The sequence below is a fragment of the Eptatretus burgeri genome, chromosome 12 (genome assembly GCF_056783735.1).
Source record: "Eptatretus burgeri isolate ZD-2024b chromosome 12, Ebu_testis_v1, whole genome shotgun sequence".
NCBI classification, from domain to species: Eukaryota; Metazoa; Chordata; class Myxini; order Myxiniformes; family Myxinidae; genus Eptatretus; species Eptatretus burgeri.
Genome location: NC_140972.1, coordinates 19,799,063 through 19,816,355, shown reverse-complemented (window position 1 = coordinate 19,816,355; position 17,293 = coordinate 19,799,063). Strand labels below are relative to the sequence as shown.

The following is a 17,293-nucleotide window of genomic DNA, read 5'->3' as shown; positions in this document are numbered from 1 at the left end:
CCCTCAGATGAACGTTGAACAGGTCTGCAAGATTGATTTGATGGATGTTAAAGATCCCACAGTGCCTTCCAGTGAAGGATAGGCGAACTATCGTCGGCATCCTTTACAAATTAACAAAAACCTGCCCCAACTGTCTCACCAACCCGCACTTGCCAGGTGTGGTAAGCGAGGAGCTGATGGTGCCAACCATTCATCCCCTACCCCCCAGGATCAATTTTCATGCATATCAAAATTTCTATTAGGAACTATACAACATGAAAAACGATGTTCCCAAGGAAAAAAAAAAACTCATTTACACACTGAAATTGACCAATTTCCATGGTAACGTGTCAAAAATCGAAGAACACCATGTACTCCAGGAAAACGAGCATGTCTGTCAATTTTAAAGATGAAATAACAAGGAAATCCAACACAGGTGGAGGCCATTCAGCCCATCATGCCTGTGCAACCACCACACCAACCCATCTACACAGGATCCAAGGAAGAAAATGCAAAAAAATGTTTTTACTTAATGAAATAATTTTTTTCTTTGTTTTTTTTTGTAGTTTTTGTAGTTTTTATTATTATAATTTTTTTTTGTCCTTTTCTTCCCCTCAGGGGAGGGGGCATGGGCTTGGTTAAAAACACACAACATCAACCACACAGCCCCCCTTAACAAGACCCCCACCAACAGCATTCCATACACATGCACACAATCACCCATCAATGCTCAAACTACCTAAAAGTCTTATCAACATCCCCATACCCCTCTGTCTCCATAACTTCCAGGTACCTATCTCATTCTAATTTAAACGTATCTACTTTTTCTGCTGCCACTACCTTTCCAGGGAGACCATTCCGTGCATTCATTCCTCTCTGAGTGAAAGTCCCCTGCCTTACGACCATCTTAACTCTCCTCTTCTTTCCTCTCAAGCTATGATCCCTGGTTCTATCACTGTCTACTCTGTTGAATAATTCATCTGCACTTATTTTATCGATACCTTTCATTATCTTAGATATCTCTGTCATATCTCCTCGTAACTGCCTCCTTTGTAGTGTATAAAGCCCCGTCTCCTTCAGCCACTCCTCATAGCTGAGTCTGGCTAGGCCCGGAATCAATCTCGTAGCCCTGCGCTGAACCTTGTCTATGGCATCTAATGGCATCCTTCCCGAGTTGTGGTGACCAAAACTGCATTCAATATTCTAGATGTGACCCTCACTAAATTCCTGTAAAATGTTAACACCACCTCTTTTGGTTTATAAATGATCCCCCTCTGAATACAACCTAAAACCCTATTTGCTTTACCTATAGCTGTCTGGCACTGTGCTGTCTGCTTACCTTCCATATCTATAACCACCCAATGATGAATGAACACCAAAACGAAAGAAATAAGCCCCCCCCCTCCATCATTAAGAGATACATTGCTATGTAAATTAGCTCATTAACAAATTGATGAAAAGTAATTTGTTTGTTTTTCCCCCAAAACTAATGACTTTTAATTGGCAGATGAACGAACTGAGGAGATAAACCTCGACAAACCATGCAACATGTCTTTCCAACATTCAACGCATGCATAATACTATCCTCATTTGTGTCTGTAAGGTTCTAATATATCCATTTAGCATTTTAATAACGTGAACATTCCGATACTGGTATTATGATTATGGCTGTTTTTGCATGCAATATGTTTGTACTCGTATAAAAGCACGTCAAAAATGACGGGTTGAAATTATTTTATTCGAAATGGTCAAGAGACTGGAAGCTGTGATGTTTCATAGCAAGAAGGGTTATTTTAAAACACTACACGTACAGTTGTGACCCCATTTTCTTTATCTTCTGGGACGTTTCATTTTGACGGTACAGCCTCGTGAGCGTGCCAAAGTCTGAAGCCTCGGCCAAGCATCAGGTGTGCTTATATCGTCTTTATTTATTAGACATCCTCTGGAAGTAAATGAACACTTGTTTTACTCCGTGTGTGTTGCATATCATGTGCAGCAAATTTCACCTGCCTGTGCCTTGTATGTATTGTTATGTTTTTTTTGGTTTTTTTTGAAGTGTTTCTGTACACCCATCGCCCTGATGACTCGGTTTGCAAATCACCATCTACAATTCCAACAGAAGAGACGTAATTACTCTTTTATGAAAAATGTTTTTCGAGATTTTTTTTTTTAATCCTGATAAAAAGACTGGAGTGAACACACAATTGTGTTAAACAATTGGCCTTTAAAACTCGACTCAAATCATCCTTATGTAGGGAGACAGACAAATGCACACTGTGTTTTATATCGGTACATACACTACATTTATAATGAGATTTATTGAAGGACTAGTATATACTTGATGATGACTAATATTATGTCTATTTACCTATGACATAGTTATGAATAAGACAGCGGGTCCAGAACATATATCCACCCAGCAAGAGTTCTCAGTACTCTGCCAAAAAAGTAATAACACTGACACTGTTGTGTCTATCTTTTGTCCATAATTAGTCTTTGTCCCAATCAAACATCATGTCGTTACTCGCCACTTAAACAGCTGCATGGTCATCACTCTTGGCATCTAATATTTCCTGAAGGAAGCCAACAATCTGTTGTGAAGGAATGGCTCCATCAATCCAGAAAGACTCCAGTGTTCCATCGATGTGTGTTCATCCGTGCTCATTGAGGTTGGCAGGCATGTTGGGGTCCACAGCATGGGAGTTTTTCCAAACATCGACTCGATAATTCACACTCCTTATGTGCTGTTCTAAACTTTTCTTGCAGGGTGGTAAGCTTCCCATGACAATGTTGAGTTGCATTCATTGGCTTGTCTTCACACTTGTCTTTAATTAGGAGCAGTCTCAGTTTGTCAACTTCTCGGAATCTCGTCTTGCCGTACATGGCACACGTGAACTCTTCCAGCTCTGCTGTCAAGTCATTCCAGACACTCCAGGAATTTCCGAGTCTCGCAGGTGTTGTGACAAACCTTGGCATTTTTTCCATTGTCTTGAGGGGCTTGACTTTCTTCTTCCCCTTGAAGGAACTTGTTGTATCACTTCTGCTGTATGCGTGAAGAAGCGAGCAGTGCTGTGTGGAATTATTCAGCGTAGGCTCGAGCAAATTCTGTCACGTTTATCAGCTTTCTGTTGTTTCCTGTTCCAGTATCAAACAGAAGAGTGATACCTTCAAGTTAATCTATATATTGGAGGAGAATGTAGAAGATGTCACTGTATGGACTTTTCACCTGTATGGTCTCGTAGCCATGTTGCTTTGCATACAGACAATGGAGCACGATCCTTGAATCGGTCTCTTCTTGTGTCAATTTCAAGACCTCGATGTTTGCTTTCATGGTCTTCTTTCCGTCCTTGCAGTTGCTTCGCATAGTGATCATTGCCCCAGGCTTCACGCATAACTTGCACAAGTTGTTTATTATTGTCTTCATTGGTTAGGAATCGTTTCCATTCAGCAGGCTTCTTCGTGTTCTCACCTTGTACCAGCAACCTTTCGGTGCATCCTCTGCTTTTCCTCTCCACTGCTTTTATTGAGTCATCCTTGCACATATCTGCCCTGAAAATGACATCAACTTTGCTTGGCATCATGCTAAAAATTTTCTCACATATTTATCTAAAGTTGCTGGGAATTTCGTTCATGTAATAGAACAGGGCATTGCCATCTTCAATGACTAGCAGTGTGCCATCCTGTCATGGAATATTTGCTTTGTCCATTTCTTTCACCAAGTATTTGAAGTCTTCAGCTTTGCTGGTCTTTGCCAACTGCCCATCATCGGTGCCAGGGGTCAAAAGGTAGGTGTAAGGAAATCCTCCAGTTCCATCAGTTGATTAGAGGTCTGTGATGTGACCAACAATTGGAAAGTGATCTTCCATTGCTGTCAGTATTCGACTGCATTGTTCTTTGCCGCTTTGACTTTGACTGTTTTCCCCATGGTCTTCCATGATCTTCAGCATGATTCTTTTCACTGGCTCAAACATGTTTTCATGTATTGTCAGCCTCTCTTCGATGAATGTTTATTTGGCGTCTTGACCTCGGACCTCTGCCATGAAAATATCATTCTCATTGTCTTGCCCACAGCTGCGTGAGAACCTGATGATATGCAGTGCAGATGAGTCTTGTCATTTATGGTGAACGGATTGATGAATCCCTTGATGGCTTCGAGTGGTGTACTGACTACCAGTTCACTCTTTCTGGTTTCTGCAGGTCTCAAGTCTTTGTGTCATACACCAAACTCTGAATCGCCTTGCATATCTGCTATGCTTAGAGTTGCTTCCATGTATTTGGATTGTTTGTGTGTGGTTTTGATCCTGCGTTGATGAGCATCATCATTTCCAATGATCCCCGATATGCCAGCATCACTTCCTTCAGTTCCTCCATGACTTCTGACATGCTTAATGAAAGTTTATTCCATTGTCTTGTCCACCTGACATCAATTTCCGGGGACGAACGATCTTGCCACACTGATTATGCCTCTGCAGTCGTTCAACTGCTCCGGGATGAGACGTCTCAATGTTTGCTCCAAAGACGGAGAAAAAGGTAAGGTACCTGGCATAATTCTGTCCATTGAAGATGAAGAACAGATCAGACATCAGATGTAAGCATTCGGCATACAGTAAGAAGTAATTGGTCTTCACAGATTGTATCATAGCCAGTACAAGCCAGACGTGGTCCATGTATGCCATCCAGAACTTGGCAGTTTTCCCGAGCTCTCCAACACGCACACTATCTTTACACTCGGAATACTCTTTAGTGGAGTTGGACAGCGCATCATCACTCAGAAATTGATGAAGTGTATCCTTTGAAGGCATCTGGACAAGTTATTGGCACTTTAATTGCGATTGTTCAATCGTGTGAAAATTGACAGAGAAGTGCTCATCTTACTGTTGTGTGTCCCATTTTTTGGTTTTCGACATGTTACCATGGAAACAGGTCAATTTCATAGACTGTGAAAGAGTTTGTTTGTTTTTCTTGGGAACATCGTTTTACGTGTTCTATTGTTCCTAATACAAATTTTGATACCCATGAAAATTGCTCCTGCGGGGGGATGCACGGTGGGTACAATCAGCTCCCGGCCTATGGTGAGTACGCCAAAAGCCCCGCAACACAAGTCAAAGAGGGCTATAACTATTGTCCTGCATTTGATGAGGTTTATTTTCTTCTGTATGTGTACAAGTTGGTGTTTATCTGCTCTTAAAGTTGTGATGTGAACTAAAAATGTTTCGCTCATCAGAGCTTTCTTCTTTTGTTTTTTTTTAATCCACCAGCTTTGCCTGAGAAATAAATTTCTAACAGAGTTTGAAGTACAGGTTTTGGGTGCTTGGAGTAGGAGCACTGTGTAGACATTATTTGGCAGGATAATCGAACACAGCTGCTGTGAATTGTTGATTTTTTTTGTAACTAATGTGGTGACTTATAGAAAGGCTTTGTAACTAACTGTACTCTTTGTTGTTGTATTGAATGCTGGTGCACCACATGACAAGCATTCAACTCTTGATGTCGTTTGTTCATGTCAAAGTAATTTTATACATTCTTGGTTTCCCATTTGGGAGCAGCAAAGAGTGCACAAAGTTATAGTTAATGTTGAATGCTCTGACTCACAGGATGTTGAATGATTGGCACAAATGTTATTCTGTGTCGCATTTTCTCGAGCCTTCCCATTGTAGACGTTTTGTGCATTGTATGTCTGGTCCACTGCCGTACTGAGTTGAAATCGCTTTCATCAGACCCGGTGTGCTTCGGCCATGTTTGCTGTGCTGTCTGTCCTCCAGCCTGCAATGAATTGTGGTGACCCGTGTTTCATGGTTATTTTTATTAACAAAGAACAGGCTCAGAGAAAATCAGTATTAAGGACTGAACGGCACGTGGTTGAGCGCATATTTCCGCCAGGCTGAAGTTTACATGTTAAATCCTACTGAAAGCCTGGATCTGCATCAAAATCGAATCGGCTTGTTCTTGTCACCTATCCAACTCATCCACATCGTTTTGTCAGAATCCATCCACAACATTTTTAAATATCGTTCTGTATATCGTTTTTGGCCCAATATCTCAATGGTGAAGAATCACTAAAAACAATTATCTGATCCAGATCTTCACTAAAACCTAATTTTGTGCACCCTTATCGTTCACCCAAGCTATCCACCAAGTGTCGTCGAATCCGTCCATAACTTCTTTTTTAAAATATATCCTGCTTGCAGCCAGACAGACAGATAGGGCGGGTGAATACATAACCTCCGTCCACCTTCGGAAGTGGAAATAATAAATTTGATGAATCAGCAAAAAAGCACATGCTGACTGGTAAATATCGTGTGAATAATCTCGTGAATTGAGCAAAGTACGATTCAAAAAGACGCCTTAAAATTTCGAAAACATATACAGGTAGTGGACAAAAAAAATAGGAAACACTAACGTAAAGTCACTTAACAGGATGTTAGGCCACCATGTGCGGCCAGTACGGCCTCTATGTGCTGTGGCATAGAGTCCAGCAGCGACTGGAATTCTGCAGGAGTGATGTGGCCCATTCTTCCACGAGAAAGTCAATCAACTCACACCTGTTTGATTGAGGCGGAAAACACTATCTCAGGCGTCGTTCCAGAATATCCTATAAATGTTCGATTTGTTTCAGATCTGATGACGAGAAGGCCATGACATATAGATGACCTCAGTGTCATGCTCATCAAACTAATGGGAAAGCACACTTGCTCTATGAAACGGGGCATTGGGGTGCTCCTCTTGCAACCAGGCCAGCCATAATTATAGGCAACTAGGCCTGTTTAGCAGCATTTCCAGCTTATCTGGAATTGGAATTCCAGATAAGGTATTGTCATCGTTCACAGTCTATCCGTCGGTCTCCTATTTTGACTTATCCAGCCAAACCAAGATCCATCTGAAATTTTGGAGCAAGGTTCCACTTCTGATTGGTAATGGGGATTGTAAAGCTTGTTCCAGTCACGTGACTTTAAGTCGGTCAAAATGGTGGACTTAATAAATTCCTTCAAAAACCTTCTCCAGACCCACCAGTGAGAATGCTGTCAAATTTGGGTACAATGTTAGGCCAGGGCCCAGATAAGCTGCAGGTCCAGTGGTCCTATTTTTTTTGTACACCACCTGTATATTGGAAGGACAAGGAGAACAAGGTCTGATTAAAAAAATAATAATAATCATAATGGAAACAATATAGCAAACTGATGATGTCAACGTCGCCAGATATTGTCCAAATGTGCTGTATGTTCAGCAATGGCATCTGATCAAGGACACTTTTGTGTGAATGTTTTATTTGTTTGCCATTCTGTTCTTGCGTATGGCAGATTGGCTGCCGGGGTAGCTATCATTTCTGGAAGCGCTACTAATGCTGTGCCCCTCTAACAGTATACTGGTACTCATTTTGCTGACCTCGGAAGAATGAAAGGCTGAGTCAACCCCATATGTTTGCCATTGATACCGGGTTTGTGATAAAAACCAGTATAAATGCTTAACAATCTCCTTCCACCTTTTTTCAGACATAGAACAATGGAAATGGCCCTTATTATCTTTTCTTCTTCCTCGTATGGCAGCTTGGATTCCGGGTAGCTATCATTTTGTTGGGGCGTGACGATGCCGCTGATGCTGTACCCCGATACCAGTCCCATCCATCCATTGGGACCATACTCTGTGCAGTGTTGGTGCTGCCCAAGCAGTTTCCTGGGCTATTGGGCACAATCCTGAATGGGGCGCCACTCCGACACAGGATACCAGCAAGCTGGCACTCATTTTGCCGACCTCGGAAGGATGACAGGCTGAATCAACCACACCTGGTGTTAATCCAATGGGGCTTAAACTCAGAACCATTACATCCAAAGCCAGCCAGCCTTACCACAAAGCCCACACCAGGCTTTTATTATGCCTATGAGGATTGGATTGCCTTTTTTCACGACTTTCTTTTGTTGAAACATTTCGTTAAAAAATACCTTCCTGAGGAGTAAGGAAAGATAATCCGTTTGAGTATTGGTTTATGGAGAAATCTGTTAACTGAAATCTATCAGTGGCTTTATCTATTGGTTTCTCCTGTGTTTAACCCTCGTGGAAGGCTGAAAGCTTTGCAGCTAAGCAGAAACGGCTCCTTGAAGATACCCTAAGACGGCTGGCACAAGAACACAAGCTGCAAGCAGCGACTATGGAGCGGGAATTTCTTCTCAACAAACAACAGCTTTTGCGTGGTATGTAAGCTTATTCATGAGCATCCCTTGCCCCACCCCTCTCGTCCCCACTACACATTTTTTGTTTTTTTCAATCACCCGCTCTCCATGACTATCCTCAGCTTATGTGTAATAAATGGTACAATTTTGTCTGCATGATAGGTGTGGCATTTTGAGGATTAGGACTTTTGTCGTACTCTCGGACAAATGTTAATGATATGGACCTTTGTTTTTGGTTTGCTCTTCACAATATATATATATATATATATATATATATATATATATATATATATATATATATATATATATATATATATATATATATATATATATATATATATATATATATATATATATATATATATATATATATATATATATATATATATATATATATATATATATATATATATATATATATATATATCTATCATAAAGCGATGGTGTCGACAGCAATGCGTACCAATGAGGCTCTCAAGCATGTACCACGTGCAAACGTCAAAAGCAGTCAAAATATAAATTAAGTAAGACCCACCCACATCTTCCGCCTTTAAATGGAGGGAAAAACCAATCAGATATCACCGAATCGAATCCACACAGGTGGCTGGGATTATATAAATAATTGACCCCTCCCACACTCCTCTCACGGATGATGGATCTATACATATATATATATATATATATATATATATATATATATATATATATATGTGTGTGTGTGTGTGTGTGTGTGTGTGTGTATATGTATATGTATATATATATATATATATATATATATATATATATATATATATATATATATATATATATATATATATATATATATATATAGATATATATATATATATATATATATATATATATACATAGATGTGTGTATGTGTATATATATATATATATATATATATATATCTTCTTCTTCTTCCTTCGGCTGCTCCCGTGAGGGGTCGCCACAGCGGATCATCCGTATGATCCGCATAGAGATTTGGCACATGTTTTACGCCGGATGCCCTTCCTGACGCAACCCTGGTCGCCTCTTACGACACAGGGATATGGTACACCTATTTTAACCGGGGTATACACCGGCCCAGTATACTGGTACTCATTTCGCCGACCTCGGAAGGATGACAGGCTGAGTCAACCCCCTGGTGTATTAATTCAGTGGCTCAACGGGGCTTGAACTCAGGACCTTTTGTATCCCAAGCCGCTGCCCTAACCACTGCGCCAACACACCAGGCTATATGTGTGTATATATATATATATATATATATATATATATATATATATATATATATATATATATATATATATATATATATATATATATATATATATATATATATATATTGTGTGTGTGTGTGTGTGTGTGTGTATATGTATATGAAGACCACAAGGGGAAAACCAGAGATGTCAGGATAAGTCAATTTTGAAGAAACTGAAAAACAATGTTTCAAGACTTTGGTGGACTGTTTAATACCTGTCATATAGATTTCTTTTCCAATAAAAGGAAGAGTGATCATTGGCCGATCAAATTAAGCATGTAGCATTTGCCAAGCTTCTGTGTTATTTAATTTAAGAGCAAGGAACGAATCAATGTTGCAAACTGACATCACTGGTTATTCCCTTGTTTAATAATTGCCATGCAATTTTAACCCAGGATGTGTAGCAAATTCATGTTTGTTGGTTATCAGCATACTGTTACGGCTGTGGAAATTCGCATTGCACCATAATGGGCCCGCAGGTGAGATATCTTCATGGGTACATGTGTAGTTAGCCCAAACCCATTGTATAGAGGGAATTTATGTGATTCATCTGGGCTGCGACGCTTTGAGTTAGCCATTTTTTCTTTGTCTATTGTTATTTTCAACCATTAAGCCGCCAACAACGCAAACAGCCACTACCTTTACCTTCACAACTCCATCCCGCAAACATCGCTTCACCGCCGTTCCCAAACGACATCATTACCATCAAACCACCACTGAAAACCCTCCACCACCTTCGCCTCTCTCCTTCACAACCAACAACCGCACCACCTGTGAACACTGAACGTCGGGCTGTCTCGGGCCCGTTCGGCGATTGGTGCCGAACGCACCGAGCCGCGAGCGTGAATGGCGGCCTTTCCGAGGGGAAATTCGGATCAGAAACGCTTCACGCCCACTTCTCCTCCGTCCAATTGGCGAGCACGGGGCGGCTTGGCCCCGCCTCCAAGCGTGTGTATGTGAAGTCCGTATATGCAAATTTTAGGATCAGGAGAGGTTCACGCCCATTTTTGCCCGACCAATGGCTGACCGGGGGGGGGCGGCGTGGCCCCGCCTCCAATCGCGTTCTGATCCTAAAATTTGCGTATTGGCTGCTCCTGCCCGCCTATAAAAAGGCGAGTGCAAGGCGAATTGAAAAGAGTTGGGTTTTGGAGTTGCTTTGAGGAGAGTGTGGAACTGGGGGAGTTGAGAGGAGAGTTGGGTTTTGGAGTTCCTTGGAGAGTGTCGTCGAGAGGTTGCTCTTGGGGACAAGGAGCGTTGCGTTGGCGGAGTTGAGGGGAGTGAGCGCGGTGGAACTGCGAGCAAGTGAGCTCGGGTCCGAGGCAAGAAGGATGGCGGTCGGCTACGAGGTTGCGGTGTGGGGGGATCGCTCGTCTCGTCACGGGACCCAAGCCAGCCAGCCACTCCCTTCCCCCAGGGCATCAACAATTCCCCCTTTCCCCCGCGCTGAGATAGTGCAAAAGAGGGCTCCGTTCCCACCCCACCCCAAACGTCGTGCCAACGAAACCCACCATGGGGCACGGAGTCGGGGCACAGCGGCGCGGCCACATTTGCGGCTTGCCCGCCAACGTGTCACGAGGACGCGGGTAAGACCTCCCCAGTTTCGCGGACCTGGCCGCTCCTCCAGGTCATGCGCACATTTGGCCTATGGGCCTGTCTGCCTCCTTGTCTGTGAGGGTGACTTCTTTCCTTTGCTTTTGTGTAAATGTGTGTTGGCACTGTCTGTGAAGTAAAACTGTATAAGTGTTGCCGTGTGTGCGCGTAGTCGGTTTTAGCTCTTACATTTGCTTTATGTGCATTTTGATTCTGTATGGCTGTATATACGTGCTTTCCGTGTGCCGGGAAATAAAATGCTTGCTTGTTGAACTGTGCCCGTTTCGCTTTGTCTTTTCTCTATTTACCCTCCATCTTGCTCGCGTAAGGGGTTCGTAGTGGGTGCAATATCCCGGTAATTAATCGGAACCGTCCAGGTCGACGATAACACTGCTCGGTTATCCCGATAGTATGGAACGGGCCGCCCAAGCGGCTCATGTCCGGAGTCGACCTGCGGCGAGGTACGATCGCCCGGTTTACCATCCGCGTGGGTACTTAGGTAGGTCGAGTTTGGCAAACAACCCTATCCTACGCGGGTGGCCGATTGGCACGCTTGTGGTGATGTCGAAAGGCCCACCCGTGACTAGCTCCCGGCGTTGGTCTGAGAGGGTCACGACAGAATTGTCCGTCCGGTGGGCGACGTGCCGCCATTCGAGTGACGTGGCCGTCCGCACGCCGGCGGGCGCGAATTCGCAACAATACATTACATGACTTTGGTGATCACAGATTATTTTTTTCAACATAAAACGGTCATTTTTTTTGTTTGATTGGTGTTCAACGCCATACTCAAAGGCATTTCGCTTATACGGATTCTCCATTTCTTACTCCGTACTACTTAATATGATGGAAAACCGGGAGGAAACCAAGGATAAACCACCCCTGCGATAGCCGAAGTCACCTCATGTGACTCCCTCATATATGTAAGCAGGTTGATTGGGTGGTGGGTACATCGAATGAGGATGGGGACTCAGACGCGCTAACCATTAAGCCACGGCGTGGGTCCCATAAAAGTCACTATAAAGGTTTGACCAGGCTTGAACCACGATATGCACCAACTACGGAGCCCATGATATAACCAAATAGGCCATTGTAGTGCTCAGAGTTTATGCTGTGAAAGTTTTACAACCTTTCATTTTTTAGTTTCTCAACTCTGAGTATTATGGTGGAACAGTTAACATGAATGAAAGGGAGATAACCAGGAGTAAAGTACTGATAACGCTGGGTTTCTACTTACTTGTTCAGCTTTGACAACACTTGCTTTTTCATTGCGTGGCTAAACTTTATACCATATAAATTATGTGACACCCCTGGTTATTTGTTCAAGTAATATTGTGAGAGGAAACCTTATGTTGCCAACTGTGAAGAAGAAGAATACTTGAAATACTTGAATACATGAAAGAAAAATTTTCCGGAAGACCGGAAACCACCGGTCTTCCCCTTGTGGTCTTCATATGTATGTATGTATGTATGTATGTATGTATGTATGTATGTATGTATATATATATATATATATATATATATATATATATATATATATATATATATATATATATATACATATCCCCCTCATCTTGTTTTCCCATATTTCTTAACCTCCTCTGTTTTGTAATTATTCTTTGATTCTATTTCTCCCTCTTTAAAACACCTTGTTTGTCTCATTAATTTTTGAATTGACAGAGCAAGTACAAACAAAGCTCCTTAAATCGATCTCTTTTATATTCCTCTTGTTAATTTTCGTTTTTCTCATTTTACCTCTTCCTCTTTCCACACCCCAGCTCCCCCATCCACCCCACCTTCCCTGCGCCAACTCACTTTTATCCTGCTTACATAATATGTAGATGAGCCTTAGTTTTACTTGGCTGATTGTTTTAAAAATAATTTAAAAACATAGGGCTAAGCATATCCTTTTCAATTTTTTTTTTATTTTGTTTTATTTTTTTCCAACAAAACATTACTGTGTGTGTGTGTGTGTGTGTGTGTGTGTGTGTGTGTGTGTGTGTGTGTGTGTGTGTGTGTGTGTGTGTGTGTGTGTGTGTGTGTGTGTGTGTGTGTGTGTGTGTGTGTGTGTGTGTGTGTGTGTAAGTGTAAACATATATATATATATATATATATATACATAAACACACACACCATAAATTTAATTCTGAATAAAGCTGCCAACAAACGTTTGGTACCCAGGTACCATCTCATACTTCATATAATCTATACGTTATACCATATAGTTTCCTCTCGGTTCTGCCATATACTTTTGTTATCGCCTTCGTTGCAACCCATAGCTGTCTTGAAGGCCTGTGTCAAAAGTAATAACCGAAAATGACCCTCTGTTTGAGGTTTGTGTGTTCTCCATGCCCAACCTCACTTCTTTGCAGACAAGGCCAATGCCCTTTGGGAATTGGAAGGACGACATCTGCGTGAGAAGCACCAATTGTTAAAGCAGCAGTTCAAAGATCAATATTTTCTGCAGAGGCACCAGCTGCTAAAGAGACACGAAAAGGTGAGATTTCCTGAAAGAAAAAGTGATGTAAATATTTGAGCTGATTTTGGGAGAGGGGGACTGGTTGTCCAACAAATACAGGCAATTAAGGTTGGTTTTGTTTTTACAAGATCTCACCAATGGAAGAGTGAGGGGACAGAAGGTAAACTGGCTATGTTCTCGCAGTGTGGCCACAGTTGGATACAACATTTGTGGTAATGAATTAATGAACAGGAGAGGAGAAGGAGAGGAAATGTTATCCTGAAATAAGAGGTTTGGGTGGTTGGGAGTTCATGGTTTGGGATGGAGGAAAACTCGAGAAAGTGGTGCACTGCTAATTTATATTCCTGGAAGGAAGAGTGCCGTTGCACAGTTCAGGAAGGTGATTCTACAAATGGGAGAGAAGAGGGACAACAGAGTGGAGGTGTTGGTCTGCTTTTTGGGTTTACCCAGTGTCGTAGTCAGAGGAGATAACTGGAATGTGCACATCCAGGAGCGGCTGTGTACAGGCGCAGGGCTGAATAACAGAGAGCAAGACCAGTGAATACGTGGTTAAAAAAAACAAAAACAGACACCACCATTTCTTCAACGTTAAAGCAGCAGGCATTTGATTCTACCTCACAACAACAGGAGATGCTAATAGTGCTGAAAGTCTAAGATTTTACAGAATCAAAGCGAGACAGATGTGATATCGTAGCACCAACTTGTTGGGGAAAACCGAAACTCTGTTGAGTTACGGACAAAGACCTTGTAGCTGTCAGTCATTCTGATTTTCAAAATAAATGACGTGGGATATGAGAGGATGCCCAGTCTGTGGATGGCTTTGAAGACCAGCTTGGCTACACGATAGATCCAGGTGAGGCAACGGCCAATGTTGAGGCCAACAACGAGGAGACAACTTTTTTCCAGGGGCTGATCATGTTAATAGACAGCGGTGAACTGCATTCAAAGAATCTTCCAGCAGTGAACAATCCTTCCAGAGCTTAAAGGTGCTTATATGAGATTTGCCAGGATTTAAAGACGTGTTCCATTGATTCTAGATGATTACAGTATTTTGTGTTTTTTGTATACATAGTCGAGACTTGTGGAAGAGCTAATATACTGAATGAATCGGGGTATAACAGGGTGCAAAAGGAACAGTGGAGAGATCGGGGAAACACCAACAGCTGAGATGAAGGTCAAGATGGAGGCAAATGTGGACAAACAATGAGTGTGATGAGAAATGGGTTGGGGGGGGGGGGATGGTAGGAGAGGACTCGGAGAGTGGACAAGATGGCTTCAGAAAGTAATGCCCAAGGGAAAAACTTGAAATTTAGAAGGATGAGTAATTATGATGGGGGGAGGGGGGATGAGGATAGAAAAGATCATGGTTTTGGATTGGGGACAATCTGGGACAACAGCTGGCTGTCTTGAAGACCTGGAGGGAAGAATGAGATTGCAAAGAATGTGGAAGTTAATTCCACAGGTGGGGAAACAAGTTCGAATTGCAAACTTACCCCATGGGAGTTCATTCGTACAACTCTCAGGTGAGCGATAGCACGGATGACAGATAGTTTTGAAATTTGGTAAGATTTCCATCGCATCAGAAAAAGAAACCAGAACACCTCACAAGAGTGAGGCGAGTTTCATATCATCATTTGTGACTTAATTTTGCGTTGGGCATCGCTCAGCGCATTTAATTTTTTTTTTTACGAACAATTTTAAGAAAATGGGCGAAAAGGGCCATTTCTTGGCCCAAAGGGCTGGAATCGCACTTTGGGCTCAGTTAATGCCTTGGGAATGGTCTCTAGAATATATCTGTCTAGTTTGGTTTGGTTCCGTTCACTGATAACCGAGAAATAACGATTTTAAGAAAATGGGCCAAAATGGGCCGTTCCTCGGCCCGAAGGGCCGCAATCGCACTCTGGGCTCAGTTAATGCCTGCACATATGTGTCCAGTATATGCCTGTCGATTTTCATCTAATTCTGTTCACGAATAATGGAGAAATAGATGTTCAAATGAACTGTACACAAGAAATGAGAGTACACAAACGGCGCTTGGACCCCACGGGGTAAAAAGAGGAACAAATGAATGTCAGTGAGCAGTGATCCTGGATTTTGGTAGTTTTACCAGATGGGAGTTGAGTTGAGAGTGGATTGTGTGAGCCCTCCAGAAACCTGGGGGGGGGGTGGTGTGTGTGTGTGTGGGGGTGGGGTGCGGGACAATGGACAAAGCATGGAAAAAGCAGAGTGTGCAAGACCAGAAAGGAGGCGGTAGAAGACAGAGAGACCACCGACCTTTCTGTGAGGGTGAAGTGAATGGCCCATAGACGGCTTCATTGCGGGATATTCCAATGATCTTGGAAGGCTTTTGTTTCCATGGCATCAAGCTGAGCAAGATATGAGGCAGGGAAGCCAGCCCAGAGGGGAGAACAGTACTCCATCAAGCTGCAGATGAAGGCCTTGCAGATGGATAGGAGTTCATGGTGTGCCAAGGAATGATTCTGTATGATGAAGGATGCCCAATCGGCGGCTGGCATTGGAGGCCAACTTTGAAATGTGGTTTGTCCAAGAAAGATCATGGCTGACAGTGAGACCCATAAGTTTGAATGACTGTACTTCCTGAAGAGGATTATTAAAAAGTACATGAAGTGGTGGGGAGGGGTGGGGTGAGGTGTCTCCAGACGGTCCTTTTGGAGACAGTGAGAGTGTGAAATTTTTCGTGATTGAAGGATATATTCCAAGTGTTTCACCAGCTTGTGATTTTGTGAAGATCTGAAGAGTGGGAAGAGGCTGCAGCCTGCCTGCCTGCTTGCTAGTGAAATGGGGGTACTGTACGACACAATGTGGGGTCATATGCACAAAGGAAGGTGGGGTTTGCCGAAGCATCAGAGAGGTTATTTTTATGTATATGAGGAACAAAACTGGGCCTGATATTTCCTTTCCGATATTTCCTTGAAGAGGAGTGTGATGATCCATTAATAGCAATGCGTTGACTACACAAGTGGAATAAGTTATAAAGCTAGGTATGAAGGCGGCCTTCTGTGTTACAGGTGGAGAGCTTGATGAGCAGTGCAGGAGCCAGACTGTCAAATGTCGAGGGAGATTGATTGTCCTGAACTCTGACTTGAGATTTTGGACCTCACAACCGTTGCCAAGAGAAAAGCAGCAGCATGTGCATAGTTTAATGAGAAGGATGGAATACGAACTGATGGAGGATTCAAGCAGTTTTATGAGGAATTCTTAACATCAACAACAATGATGGCTTCTACGATTTTGCTAGAAATCGGGAGTAAGCTTGCTCATCTGTAGTTTAAAGGATCTTTTTGCACCCTCCTTGTGAATGGGAATGATGATGGCTGAATGGAGAGAGGAAGTGACCAAAGGAGGACAGGCTGTGCAGAGACCAGACAAAGGAGAAACGAGAGCTGCAGAGGAAGTTTTTAGATTATGGGTAACGATGCCACCTTGGTCCATTGCCGATGGTCCATTTCACCACTCCTTTTCTATCACTACTCTTTTTTTTCTATTTCAACAGACTGCTTTCAATTCGACCTTTCATTCAGACATTGCCTAAAAAATCCAACTGTTACAGCGTTCCTTCTCTCCATTCTCTTAATTCACCTTCATTGCATCCCTCAAGAAATGTCTTTAATCGAATTTCTGACCTAAAAAAAAATTTAAACCCCAGTTTACTATGAGTGTTCACATCAACCATTCTTTTTTTCCAACTTCAGTGCCAACGTACCCTCTCACCCCTCCCTCTCAAAGCAACCATCACACTCTTCTCCTTCCAAGCTTCCCTCTCACCTTTCTCAAAAATTCCCCCCTCACCTTTCTCCCTC

The 17,293-nt window shown here is 42.5% G+C and overlaps 1 protein-coding gene across 1 annotated transcript in view; it reads left to right on the top strand.

The window, feature by feature from the left end:
• LOC147015202 (serine/threonine-protein kinase 10-like) overlaps positions 1–17,293 on the top strand; it is a 51,411-nt gene that overhangs the window by 14,334 nt on the left and 19,784 nt on the right. The window contains exons 5-6 of the mRNA XM_085849751.1: positions 8,036–8,165; positions 13,366–13,490. Of these exons, the coding sequence (XP_085705877.1) occupies positions 8,036–8,165; positions 13,366–13,490 (255 nt within the window). The remainder of the gene's footprint in view (positions 1–8,035; positions 8,166–13,365; positions 13,491–17,293) is intronic.